At 37.4% G+C, this 14,771-nt stretch overlaps 1 protein-coding gene across 1 annotated transcript in view; it reads left to right on the top strand.

The window, feature by feature from the left end:
- The window catches only part of CSTF3 (cleavage stimulation factor subunit 3), a 91,586-nt gene that overhangs the window by 20,348 nt on the left and 56,467 nt on the right, over window positions 1–14,771 (top strand). Inside the window, exons 2-3 of the mRNA XM_062196333.1 lie at window positions 7,481–7,582; window positions 7,705–7,800. Of these exons, the coding sequence (XP_062052317.1) occupies window positions 7,481–7,582; window positions 7,705–7,800 (198 nt within the window). The remainder of the gene's footprint in view (window positions 1–7,480; window positions 7,583–7,704; window positions 7,801–14,771) is intronic.

Genomic DNA, 14,771 nt, shown 5'->3' on the forward strand with positions numbered 1-14,771 from the left:
GCTGAACTAGCCACTAGAACTTGTTATTTGGTAAGTGTATATCACTGTAAAACTTGGGTTTAGAAACATTTTGATAATTTTGGTTCAGTAAAGTTAACATTCCTTTGGAAATCTCTTAGAATTTATTTTGTGTGATAGAACATTATTTTGAGAAAAGACTCAGACTTCCCTAAACAGCAGAAAGTTTCTGTGGCACCAGAACCATACTTGCAAGAACCATACTTTCAACCAATTTGCACATTAGAATCTCCTGACGTTATTAGAAAAATACTGATGGCACATTTATTCCTAGAGATTTTTATTTAATTGGTGTAAAGTAGATTTTGAGCATCTTTTAAAATTGTGCTCCCCAGATGATGCTATTGCACTGCCAAGGTTGAGAAGCACTAAAAATAAGGGGGTGGCTTACTTAATAAAGAGGCATGTATCTGGTTTGCTGTGATTCTGCCTGGTCAAATATTCTTCCTACTTTTGTTTTTTAAGATTTATTTTATATATTTGAAAAGGAGAATTGGAAAGAGAGAGAAACAGAGAGAGAGAGATATCTTCCCTCTGCTGGTTCACTCCCCAGATGGTTACTTTATTGGCTGGGGATGGGCCAGGCCAGAGCCAGGAGCTTCTTGCAGGTCTCCCACATGGGTGCAAGAACCCAAGCAGTTATTCTGTTCTCCACTGCTTTCCCAGGCAAGTTGGATTGGAAGTAAAGCAGCTGGCACATGAACTGGTACCCTTGTGGGGTGCAGGGGCTGCAGGCAGTGGCTTAACATGCTATGTATGCCACAACACTAGTCAAATATTCTGTCTTCTGAGTTTGCCTAATTTTTTATAATTTGGTACATATTACCTAATTTGACAGATTAATTTTTAGCAAGTAGGTCTTGAGCTCCAGAAGATACCCTTAACATCATAAAGCAGAATTATTTACCTATTTATTTTTAGTTTGAGAGAGCCCTCCCATCTTCTGGTTCACTCCCCAGATGTTCTTAATAGCTGGGGATGAGTCAGGGAAAGCTGAAGCCCAGCGCTGGGAAATCAGTCTGTGTTTGCCGTAAGAGTGGCAGTGACCCAATTACAATCATCTCTGCCTTCTGCAGGTGTTTTAACCACCAGGCTAAATGCCCTTTTTTGTCTGTTAGTTCTTGTAACAGTCTTACTTCTCAGTTTAGCATTATTTTATAGTTGATATCTCACAAACTAAAACTCTAGTTTACCTTAAAAATTGTTTTTTTCAGGTACACCCTTTGATAGTGGGCGTTGTGGTGTGGTAGATTAAGCTGCCACTTGTAATATATCATAAATTAAAAGATTGTTCATATCATGGTTTCTCTGCTTCTGATCCAGCTTCCTGTTATTGGGCCTGGGAAACAACAGATGATGGCTCAAGTACTGGGTCCCTGCCACCCACCTGGAAGACCAAGGTGGAGATCCTAGCTCCTGGTTTTGGTATGACCCAGCCCCGCTGTTGAAGCCATTTGGGGAGTGAATGAGCAGATGAAAGATTTTTCTGTATTTCTCTCTTTGTCACTCTGCCTTCCAAATAAATACCTAAATCTGTTTTTAAATACATTAAAAAGTAAATCCTTTGAGAAAAGTTCTTATTTTGCTATATCCCGGAAGCCTCCCCCTCCCCTTTTAATAAGATTTATTTTATTTTTTTTTAAAGAGTTACAGAGAGAGGTAGAGACAGAGAGAGAGGTCTTCCATCCACTGGTTCACTTTCCAGATGGCCACAACAGCCCGAGCTGCGCTGATCCGAAGCCAGGAGCCATTAGCTTCTTCCTGGTCTCCCACGTGGGTGCAGGGGCCCAAGGATTTGGGCCATCGTCTGCTTTCCCAGGCCATAGCAGAGAGCAGGATCAGAAGAGGAGCAGCTGGGACTAGAACCGGTGCCCATATGCGATGCCAGCACTTCAGGCCAGGGCTTTAACCTGCTGCGCCATAGCACCAGCCCCACCCCAGGAGCCCTTTCAGCAATGTCTAGTACATGGTAGGCACTGAACAAATAATAAAAATTCAAACATTAGATGGGTATATGGCATAAAATGAGTTTATGTGTGATGTGTGTGTCTCCTTTTTTAAAAATAATATGGAGATTGTGCCATGTTGCTACTTGTACTGTCTTGTTATTTTTAGTGACTACAAATTCCATAATTTATTTAACTGATCCTTTTATATGATTATTACTTCCAGGGGGCTGGCATTGTGTCACAGTAGGGTAAGCTGCCAGGACGGTTGAATTTGGTTTCTCTACTTGTTAATCTAGCTCCCATCTAATCCTCTGGGAAAGCAGCAGATGATGGCCCCAGTACTTGGGCCCTTGCCACCCTCTTAGGAGATCCAGAAGGAGTTACTGGCTCCTGGCTCTGTCTCCCCTTGAAATAAATAAATAGATCTTTAGAAAAGATTTTTCAGTCTTGAGCAATTACATTATGGCACTTTTAGTTTATATTTTTGTGCTCATGTATTAAGTTTTAATCAGGGGGACTGGCGCTGTGGCGTGGTAAAGCTGCTGCCTGCAGTGCTGGCATCCCATATGGGTGTCAGTTCAAGTCTTGGTTGCTCCTTTTCCTATCCAGCGCTCTGCTTTGGCCTGGGGAAAGCAATAGAAGATGGCCCAAGAGCTTGGGCCCCTGCACCCATGTGGGAGACCTGGAAGAAGCTCCTGGCTCCTGGCTTTGGATTGGCCCAGCTCTGGCCGTTGTGGCCATTTGGGGAGTGAACCAGTGGAGGAAGACTTCTCTATCTTTTTGCCTCTGCCTCTCTGTAACTCTGACTTTCAAATAACATAAATCTAAAAAAAGAAAGTTTTAATCAGTATTGCTACTTATGTCTGCCAACAATAGAAGAAGGTCTGTTTCTGCATATTCTTGTTAGTGTAGTGTTATAAAACGTTTAATCTCTAGCTTATGGTTTACATTGTTTGTCTTTTGACTTTGATTTTGGTACATTTCTCATGTACAAATGTAAAGTTAATTATGTAATTTAAAATTAACTTTTTAAAAGGTTTCTGTAACACTTTTAACATGTAAAAACATGTTAGTTTTGTGTTATTGTGTTCTTGTTTTTAACGTTTAAATCTTTACCTTAAATTGATTTTGGTAGAAAGGGTAAAATTCAGCATCTTTTTAACTAAATTTACAGTTATTCCAACAGATGACTATAGTTATTATAATATTTATTGAGCAGTCCAATATTCTGTGTCATTAATTGCTGGCTTTTTATTTCTTCTTAATTCTGAATCCTCCTGGTCCAGTGATTGGTTTCTTACCATTACCAAACTAGTTTTGCTTTTATATGTAGGTGGGACCAGTAGTTTTCCTTTATAACCTCTTTTCCAATTTTAGTCTCTTTGACGAGATGTTTATAAAGCTCTTATATTAATATACATCATAGTTTGTATTCAAATTGCAGAGTTTTTTATTTATTTATTTATCTGAAAGAGAAGGATCTTTAATCTACTGGTTCACTCCTCTGCTGGCCACACAGCCAGGTCTGGGCCATGCCAGAGCCAGGAGCCTGGAGCTTCTTCTGGATCTCCCATGTGGGTGGCAGGGGCCAAGCGTTTGAGCCATCTTCCATTGCTTTTCCAGGCCATTTGCAGGGAACTAGATCAGAGGTGAAGCAGCCGGGACTCAAACTGGTGCCTATATTGGATGCCAGCGTTGCAGGCAACGGCTTCACCTGCTATGCTACAGGTTTTTGTTTGTTTGTTTTTTAAGTTTATTTTTTTTACTTGAAAGGAAGAATGACAAAGATTTTCCTGTCTGCTGCGCTGTGATGAAGCTAGTTAAGCCATGGCCTGCAGCCCCTGCAGCCCTTATTGGCACTGGTTTGAAACCCGGCTGCTCCTATTCTGATCCAGTTCTCCCTGCTAATGTGCCTGGGAAAGCAGTGGAGGATGGCTCAGGTCTTTGGGCTCTGCACCAGTGTGGGAAACCTGGAAGAAGCTTGTGGCTCCTGACTTAAGCCTGGCCCTGCCCTGGCTATTGTGGCTATTTGGGGAGTGAACCAGTGGTTAGAAGATCTCTGTCTCCCTCCTGTCTCTGTAACTCTGCCTTTCCAATAAAAATAAAAAGAAAGAATCTTCTATCTTGTGCTTTACTCCACAGATGCCCACAATAGCCAGGGATCAGCCAGGCTGAAGCCAGGAGGTGGGAGCTGTATCTGGTCTCCCAAATGGGTGACAAATGTTTTTTTTTGTTTTTTTTAAATAAATATTTATTTGAAAGGCAGAATAACAGAAAGGCAGAGGCAGAGAGAGATCTTTCATCCATTGGTCACTTCCTAAATCACCACAACAACCAAAGCTAGGCTGATCCGAAGCCAGGATCCAGGAGCTTCTTCCAGGTTTTTCACATGTGTGTAGGGCCCCAGGGACCTGGAGCATCTTCCAGATCTTTCTTAGATGCATTAGCAGGGAGCTGGATTGCAAGTGGAGTAGCCAGAACTTGAACCAGCACCTTTATGGGATGCTGGAGCTGTAGGCGCCACAGCACCAGCCCCCGTGGCAAGTATTTGAGCCATCTTTTGCTGCCTCTCAGGATGTACAGTAACAGGAATCCAGATAGTGGAGGAGCCAGGACTGGAATCCTCCACTCTGCACTCCAGCAGAGGATACGGAAGTCCTTCCTATCAGCTTAAACCACTGTACCACAGCGCTTGCTCCTACAGTAGTCTTTTTTTCTTTTTTTCTTTTTTTCTTTTTTTTAGATTTTTATTTTATTATTTATTTGAAAGACAGAGTTATAGAGAGGCAGAGGCGGGTTGGGAAGGTGGGTTTCCATCCACTGGTTCACTCATCAAATGGCTGCAACGGCCAGAGGTGGGCCAATCCAAAGCCAGGAGCTTCTTCCAGGTCTCCCATGAGGGTGCAGGGGCCCAAGCACTTGGGCCATCTTCTGCTGCCTTCCCAGACAATAGCAGGAGCTGGATAGGAAGAGAAGCAACTGGGACACCACCCGGTGCCCATATGATGCCACAGCACTGGCCCCTGTACAGTAGTCTTTTAAAGCATGTTTTTCTTTCCAAGAATGTGTATACTTGCCATTGGCCCACACTAATTTATTGTAAAGAAAAGAGTTATTTCTCCTAGGTAATTTTTCTCTTTTAAACAGATAACTTGAATAAAGATTAATTCTACATTAAAAGGGAAGGAATAAAAAGAAAGATAAGAGGAGTAGTGCTTCCTTCTTTGTCCTTGATTGTGATCAGTATGTATTAGCACATTATGAGTTATAAGAAGTCCTGGATAAAAGGCAAAACAGATTTGATATAAATTAATGTTTATCTGATTGACTTGAGCATCACTTTGTTATTGTGGTACACAGAAGTATTAACAGCATTTGAGAAGTAATACCTGCATTTATGCTGAGGTGCTAGCTACCATTTTAGATATTTTAAATGATGAAATTTGTATAATAAACATAAAACCAACGTTTTAAAGAGTATGGGAAACATTAAAAGGGAGATCACTTGTACTTCCACTACCTGTTACTCTGACATGACCATTCTAACCATTTAAATGTTTGTTGCAGATTTCTTTTATAGTTTCATTAGGTTGTATACACAATTTGTATAAAACTCTTGTTGATTTCTTTTATAGTTTTTATTATGCTGTAGATACAGTTTGTGAATTATGATTTCACATTTTCACATCAAAATAAAATTTTCTTGTCATTTCATGCTTTTTTATGTGTAGCTTGGGATAAATGTGCTAGCAGCAGCATTTCTCAAAGTTAGTCCAGGGACTCTTGGGGTTTCTAAACTTTTAGAAGGTCTGTGAGTTCACAGTTTCATAATTAATGGTGGATATTATTTGCCTTTTTTACTTTGTTTTAAAGAAAATTTTTTTGAAAGGCAGAGTTAGACAAATATCTTCCACTTCAGGTTCACATGGCTGCAGTGAAGCCAGGAGCTTCCTCCAGGTCTGCATGTGAGTGCAGGGACCCAAACACTTGGGCCATCCTCTGCTTCTCTCCCAGGCACATTAGCAGGGAGCTGCATCAGAAGTGGAGCAGCTGGGATTTGAATCAGCTCCCATACGGGATGCCAGTGTTGCAGACAGTGGCAGACAATGGTTTTATGTTCTACGCCACAATGCCTGCTGCCCTTTTTCACTCAGGTTTTTTTTAAGATTTATTTGTTTATTTGAAAGAGTTACACAGAGAAGAGGCAGAGACAGAAAGAGAGGTCTTCTGTCCGTTGGTTCACTCCCCAATTGGCCACAATGGCCGGAGCGGTGCTGATCCGAAGCCAGGAGCCAGGAGCTTCTTCCGGGTCTCCCACGAGGGTGCAGGGGCCCAAGGACTTGGGCTGTCTTCCACTGCTTTTGCAGGCCATAGCAGAGAGCTGGATCAGAAGTGGAGCAGCCGGGTCTCAAACCGGCATCCATATGGGATGCCGGTGCTTTAGGCCAGGGCGTTAACCCACTTCATCATGGCGCCGGCCCCTCACTCAATGTTAATCTCAAATGTACAGTGGAATTTTTCAGCATCTGTGTAAGATATCATCAAGCAGATAGAATGCAAGAGCACTTACGAAAATCCAGCAGTCTTGAAGTCAACTATTAGAGGGAGAAATCTTCCCTCTGGTTCATTCCCCATTGGCTGCAATGGCCAGGGCTGGGGCAAGGTGAAGCCACGAGCTAGGAGCTTGTTCCAGGTCTTCCACATGAGTGCAGGAGCCCAAGCACTTGACGGTCCTCTGCTGCTTTCCCAGGTGTATCAGCAGAGTTGGATCATAAATGGAGCAGCCAGGACACAAACCAGTTCCCATGAGGGATGCCAGTGTTGGAGCTGGTGGCTTAAACTGCTGTGTTGCTGCCCCTTCTCACCAAATTTTTTGTTATTTCTTTAAAAAGCCATTATTATTTATGTTAACATGTAGAAAGTATTTATTAAAGAGTGTAAAAGGTTTGGGGCCAGCGCTGTGCAATAATAGGCTAAATGTCTACCTGTGGCACTGACATCCCATATGGGCATTAGTTCATATCCCACTTGCTAGTCTTCTGAACAAGCTGTCTGCTATGGCCTGGTAAAGCAGTAGAAGATGGCCCAAGTGCTTGAGCCCCTGCACCCGCATGGGAGACCCTGAAGGAGTTCTTGGCTTCTGGCTTCTGATTGGCCCAGCTATGGCCATTTGGGAGAGTGAACCAGAGAATGGAAGACCTCTCTGTCTCTCCCTTTCTGTAATTGCTTCTCAAATAAATCTTAAGAAAAGTGTAAAGGCTTCCTGAGACCAAATGTTTGAGAACTGCTGATAAATAGTACATAGTGTGAAAATTTTATTTGGATTAAAAGTATGTGGCCATTTGATTTTGTTTTTATGCAAGTATCTTGCTGACAAAGTGTATAATACATATATTATTTGTGTTATGACCTTGCATCCAGGGACTGATATTTCTGTTCTTGAATTAAAATAGGCATTAGATTTTTGTTTTAAATAGTAACTTCATTTTGTTATCTTTTTTTTTTTTCTCCAGGCAGCTGAGTATGTCCCAGAGAAGGTGAAGAAAGCTGAAAAGAAATTAGAAGAGAATCCATATGACCTTGATGCTTGGAGCATTCTCATTCGAGAGGCACAGGTTTAGTGATATAGGATTACATTTCCTTCTCTATGGGTCCAATCACACTACTTGGTTCAACAGTAAATAATATTTTCATAATCCTAACATTGTAAATGCTGATTATTGGTTTTCAATTTTAGAATCAACCTATAGACAAAGCACGGAAGACTTATGAACGCCTTGTTGCCCAGTTCCCCAGTTCTGGCAGATTCTGGAAACTGTACATTGAAGCAGAGGTTAATATTTTATTTTATTTTTTCTTATATAGCATCTGATGGGGATTACAGCATACACTGTAGTAATAGAAAGCAAATTAGGAACATAGCACAAGTAAGACAAGGAGGATTTAAATGTCTCTTGCCTTTATTTTTGTAAAATAGGTATGAAGGAGTAATTAAAATGCATTTTTGAAATTTGGGTCTTTTGCAAACTGATGATTGTTGCATTTTGGAGTTGCAACAACATTAAAACAGTTTCAATGGTATTGGAGTGCTTTAGCCTTTTATTTACTTGTCATGTGTCAATTTATTGCCTCCTGTGTCATTTATTTAGAACTAATTTTTTTTTTGTTCCTACTTACAAACTAATATGAATGGGATTATGTGAAAATACAGAAATGTTAACTTAGTCTCAGGGTATTTGGAATGTTTGCTGAAATGAAATTTTTTTAAGAGAATTTAATATTTTAATTTTGTGAAAATGTATGGTTTGTCAGTGTAAGCACTTCAATATTTAAAGAAAAGATTTTGTAAGGTAAGGTTTACATTATAAAGGAATAATGTGACTCAAACTTACTTAGCAATAAGTTACCCTGTGATAGTGATAGTTTTTTTTTTTTTTTTCTTAATATCTGTTGAAATTTGAAGCCAGGCATGCTTATTTTAAAGAGTAATAACCCCACTCTTGATTATGATTAGAAGAAAGATATTTTTCTAGACTGCAGTTCTCAGGCAAAATAATAATAAATCTTTAATATGTCAATAATAGTATGCACCAAGTGATCATTTTTAGATTATAAATTTATGGGATAGAATGGGTGAGATAGAAATAATTCATATTCACTTTAAACTGAAAACATCAGCTTTTTGTTATGTATTTATAATACACAGTATACTCATTTTTAATTTAAATTAATAATACAAATTCTCAACATTATTAAGTACACTGCAGCCTCAACTTAACATTTCTGCATAAAGCTAAAATTTCATAATGTGGGTCTTTTTTGGACCTATTCAAAGGGCTGTAGTCACCAACAGTACTAAAAAGCCTTCAGCATAACATAGCATCACCTATATGATATCGCCTTAGAGCCAACAGCAGATTTACATAGAGGCTACAGTGTACTCAGTATATTTGTAGTATAGTTTAAATTGTCTTATTTTGTGGGGACGGAAAGTACTTACAGCAGGACAATAGCAGGAACATTTTGTGTGTTTTGTTTTTGTGTGTGTGGCTGTGCATATGGTCTGTATGTGTGTTTGTGTGAGAGAGATTGTACCTTCTGTGGAGTCTGGTAGTTTAGCCCATGACTGTATCCATAAGGTTTCATTGCCTATCCTGGAATCATGTCTGTGCTTCATATATTTAAGTCACCAGAGTAGACTGGCACGACATTCAACAGGTGAGGCATGTCTGAGGTATGCTGAAGTCAGTGCTGCTTCCTATTACTCAGTAAAGCAAGGAACCTGGATCACCTGCACCTGCTCTGCAGTCTAGTTTCACTTTATAAACATACTAGCTTAAGTTCAAATTCATCAGACGTGAACATGATACATGGTTGTTTTGGTATAATGAAGTAGTATTTTCTAAGTTTTTAAAATTTCTATTTCTCCAAAATTTCTCCATGTATTTTATTGTGTTAATCTGAAATTGTCAAGTACTCTAATCTGTAATTATAAACACAATGAGTTGATTTCTCCCATTTCTTAGCTGTAAGATACAGACTGTTCTCAAAAAGAATTTGAAGAAAGAACATATTATTCTAAGGGACTGAAAGCTGTATAAATAACAGACACATTTCTTATAGTATTGTGGACTTGCTAGCAGTTACCTAATTTATTTAGTTGGTAATGTTTGCTTGTGTTTCTCTCTCTCACATACACACTCACACAAACACACACACAGAAATATCAATGTATGTTCAAAAGACATGCAAATATATCTGTTTATATAAAACATCTTTGAGAATGATAAGGAATACAAATGTGTACATAAAAATTTCATACTTCTGGTTGAGGACTTAAGATATTAAATTGAATACTGCTTTCAGAAACATCCCTGATCTGTGTTTTTCTCTTTCTTGATTTGCTCTTTATTTTCACATTTTATACTTTCGTAGAATATGAGACGTTAAAGCTTTCTTTGATCATATCACTCAGTGTGGCCTTTAATATTTCTGGAGAAGACACATAACCTACTTAATACTTTTTAAGAAACTGAAGTGATAATAAGAATGTCTTTACATTGAAAGTAATACTAACAGTGTTTACTTAACATCCTGTATGCGCTCTCAAAATAAAGTTTTGTTAATTCATTTGGTGTTAACTCAGTACTTGATGGTGGGAAAATTGAAATCTTTCAATTTTTTTATATTCAACTAAAACAGTTTGTATAAGTTAATTTTTTTCCTAATAGAAAACACATACATTGTAAATAACAAAAGGCAATTTACTTCCCCGAGACATTTCTGGTAATTCCTGCTTTAGTACAAAGTAACAAAAGAATAAAGTGTTTTTTAGAATTTTTTTTAACTTTGGCCTGAACCATTCATTTAAAATGAGAGCATATTATAAATATGAAGACACTTCAGAAAATTTGTGGAAAAGTGGAACTAAATAATTGGTTTTCATGTAAAAAAATGTTGATCCATGCAGTTTTTAAAATCATGCATATTTTCCATGAACTTTTTGAAGATTCTGCATAACTTTGAAAAAGAAGTTAATGGTACATCAGTCTTTCTCATGCCAAAGAGAGTACCTATCTACCTGTGTGACATTTTGGATTTTAATGTCCTCCTTAATTTGCTTTTTTTTTTTTGTTACACTATAGAAATTGTTGGAAGTAAAATTCTCTTGATAACTAATGAACAGGCTTTTAGAACCAACTTCTATATATTTAGAAAATAAGTACATAATTTCTGAATTTAGGTCAAATTACTTGGGTATATTGTAGGAGATCACGTTTTGTCTCAAGTCCCTGAAATGTATTGCTTTACTCTTGGATTCTAAAACCACTGTTTCACATAATTTAATATCATCATAAGAGTAAACTTTTTGAAAGTGATATAATTTTCAAGTACAGAGCTTAAATGATACAAAGCTATGGTGTAAACTGTGGTATGAAGCTACTTTTGCTGCTTCTTGGTCTTAAGGAAACAGTATTCTTCCACTGTTTAATTCTTTGTAGATTCCTACAATGCAAATAAGTATATTTTTGAAGTTAAGAATTGCAAGTTTTTAAACACTTAAGACTTAAGGGGATTACCCCCACCAGTGCCTCAGTGCTTTTTTTAGGGAAAAAGAAAAAAAAAAGCTTTTTATAGTGATCACAAGGTCACTATCACAAAATTGAGAAAACCTATACAACTTTTTCATCTTTTAAATCTCCCTCTTCTGTGGTTTCTGTAGCTTTTCGTGTAATTAATCAGTGTAACATCACCAGCTACATTATATTTTGTTAGATGTTACTTATATTGAGTTAATCCACATTCATAGGAAATTTTCCACTGAAGGATCTTCTTTATTGGTAGCTGAAAGAAACGAAGAAAGTAATACTGCTGGTAATAGCAACAATGTATCTTGCTGTTTGTGAAAGTTGTAATCCTTTAATAAAAGTATATAGTGAATTGATTGCTTTTATTTAAAAATTCTTTTTCATATACTTGATTTATCTTTTCCTTGTAAGTACTAGGTTGTGAAATTTACATTTCAATTTTTAAAAATGATCTATCTTCTTGGGAAAAAGAAGTTAAAAAAATAAATTTTCTTGTTGGAAAATGGAAGTGAAATTCCATGATGGAACATGAGTGACTTAAATTGAAATAAACGTATTCACTGTTGATACTGTTTTAATGCCTTTATCTAGCAGTTAAAATTACTGTATTACGATGTTGTGTGTATATTGAACAATGTGATTTTACAATGCATATAAAGTTATTACAGAATATATTTTATATAGGTTATGATTTTTATACTTCAACTTGCAGCCTTTAAAAAATTCTGTACTCTTTTCTTATTGATCTGCACTTTTCCTGTTCGTAATAAATGTTGGTCCATGTCTGTGTGATTATTCAGATATTTCTCTAGATCTCAGTGTGCTACAGGTTCTTGAATACATACCTAAATGTAGAGTAGAGATGTAAAAGAAAACAGGGAGTACTTGCCAGCCAACACAACCGTTCAGCTATCTGAGAGTACTTCAGATAACTGTAGTGCTGTTTGATAAGCAAAGAAAATATTTACACGTTCACTGTTAAGTAGGAAACTTTCAGCTTGTATTCAAGTATCTTACTCCAGTTTTTTTTCTCTGTCCCTTTTTATAGCAAAGATGTTTTGGTGTTGTCACTTCTAACATAATCTATACACCTTCTCCCCTTGGGGCCTTTTTTCTTCACTCAAGGCATTTCATAAACTGTTTGCAAGGGGACATAATCACTTAAATAACAAAATTTCCTTAATAAAATCTTTGGTTTTCTAATCTTTATATCTTCTTGGTAATTTATTGTGAAATATAGCCATTTATTTTCAAGCAAAGTACTCTGCTGGTCAGTCCGATTGCTTTTGTATCCTTCCATTTTTAGAAAGCAAAACTATAATCTGCACAAATTTGGAAACACTAAAAAATACAATCATTTTATTCTGCAAATAATTTTGAATTTTTAACTTTATATTTGTTCTTTTGTGTAATGAAACTTGTGATATATTCTGAAAATACATTCTGGGATGGGTCATCTCTAGATTAGGTTTATGATAAACAGTACATTATGAAATTAGTTGTGAAATTGAAGACTATGATCATGTAATTTGAATTTTTCACAGACAGTAATGTTTTAGCCTAAATTCCTTGTATATAATGTAATAGCAATACATAATATATAGTACCTACTTTTCACATTATTTAAAAATATTAGCATGCAATGCTTGTATTTTTCATGGGGTACAGAATAGTATTACACAGGGTAAATCAAACAAAATAGGCAGTTTTTCCATTTCTTTTTCTTGGTTCTTGAACCCTGCCATCTCCACTCTCTTAGTTCTTTATACAGTATATAATACATTATTGTGAACCTTAGTCACCTGATTGTGTTAAGGAACACTAACACTTGTTATTTATTTTTTTGAAGATTTATTTATTTATTTGAAAGAGTTACACAGAGAGAAGGAGAGACAGAGAGAGAGGCCTAACATCCACTGGTCAATCCCCAGATGGCCGCAACGGCCGGAGCTGCACCGATCCGAAGCCAGGAGCCAGGAGCTTCTTCCAGGTCTCCCATGCGGGTGCAGGGGCCCAAGAACCTAGGCCATCTTCTAGTGTTATCCCAGGCCATAGCAGAGAACTGGATTGGGTGTGGAACAGCCAGGACTCAAACAGGCATCCATATGGGATGCTGGCGCTGCAGGCAGCAGCCCCCACACTTGTTATTTTCTTACTCTTTTGGTACCTATTATCCCACCTCTCTGGCCTTTCCCCCACACCCTTCCCAGCCTTTGGTAATCACTGTTCTAAGTTCAGGTCAGCTATTTTTTTTTTAAACTTTACACATTAATACTTAGTTTTGAAAAGATAATGGGCTCTGTAGTCATTAAGATCCACAAGGATTAATTTTATCACCACCCTACCATCACTATCTTAAGATGTTAAAGATAGGTTCCCACATAGCTGCCATGAACAAAATAAAAATTTGTATACTTTATATTACAGAAATAGAAACATACATATTAGGAAATTAATACACAAAACCTTTTTTGGAATGCCTGAAAGTTTGAGTTCTAATCTGAGTTTAGGGGAATAATGTGGCAATTGATCTGCCCTTAAGAAAAATAAAAGGCAAAAGCTCAAATATTTCCTAATTGTTCATTTTTATTCTGTTTGGTGTATCAACTTTGAAATAGTTCTTCTTTTTGAGTCTTGTTCAAGGCAATACTAAGAAATGAAAATGTCTAAAAATACCACCAGTAATAGCTATCAAAAGCAGCACCTTTAAATGTGACTAATACAATTTATTGACTTGTAAATGATTTCTTTGTAAACTTTCACTAGATTTTATTTAAAAGGTTAATTTATTTATTTGAAAGGCAGAAATACAAGGACAGAGTACCTTCCATCTGCTTGTTCACTCTCCAAATGGCTGCAATGGCTGGGGCTGGGCCAGGCCAAGCCAAGAGCCAGGAGCTTCTTCCAGGTCTCCTGCTTGGGTGCAAGTGCTTTATCTGTCTTCCACTGCTTTCCCACGCACATTAGCTGAGAGCTGGATCGAAGTGAAGCAAGCAGGACTCGAACTGGTGCCCATATGGGATGCTGACACTGTAGGCGAAGGCTTAACCTTCTAACCTGCAGCTCTTAGCAGCCTTGTAACAGAAAACAAAAAGTTAGTATAGTGGTGTAATGGGTTGAAGTTTAGATTTTTTCCCTTCCAAATACCAGAATTTTCAACAATTTAAACAAATTGTGCATACTTTGAATACATGAGAAACTCAGCTCTGCTTTTCTATGGTTCAGGGACGCATAATGTGGTAAGTTTTACTATTGTGTGCCAGAGAACATTTATTTGGAAATACTAACCCATTAAGTCCCAAAGTTCTCAATTCTACAAATACTTCAACAGCATAGATGCATTTCAGAGCTGTCATTAAGTGGTATGTATACTTGTTCAACTTAAGGCTTTATAGGTATACTTTATAATGGATAATGGGGCATAATAGGTTAAATGATAAAGAGATTATATCAAAGACAGGATTGGACTGTAGTTTGGGAATAATACATTAAAATGTAAGGTTACAGATACCAAATACGATCTAGCCATTTGTAGCATTTCTAAAACATAAATTTCGTGTGATGGGACATGTTTAATTGCACCAGTTTTTAAATAAATTTCACTTCTGATACCAATGACATTGCTGTAAATAATACCTTAATCTAAAGATTTGTATGTGGAAAATGGTCTTTTTGCAGTGATAATTTCTGCAGCTTTTTGTACTGGATTTGAACA

Source organism: Lepus europaeus, chromosome 7 (genome assembly GCF_033115175.1).
Source record: "Lepus europaeus isolate LE1 chromosome 7, mLepTim1.pri, whole genome shotgun sequence".
In the NCBI taxonomy this organism is placed as follows: domain Eukaryota; kingdom Metazoa; phylum Chordata; class Mammalia; order Lagomorpha; family Leporidae; genus Lepus; species Lepus europaeus.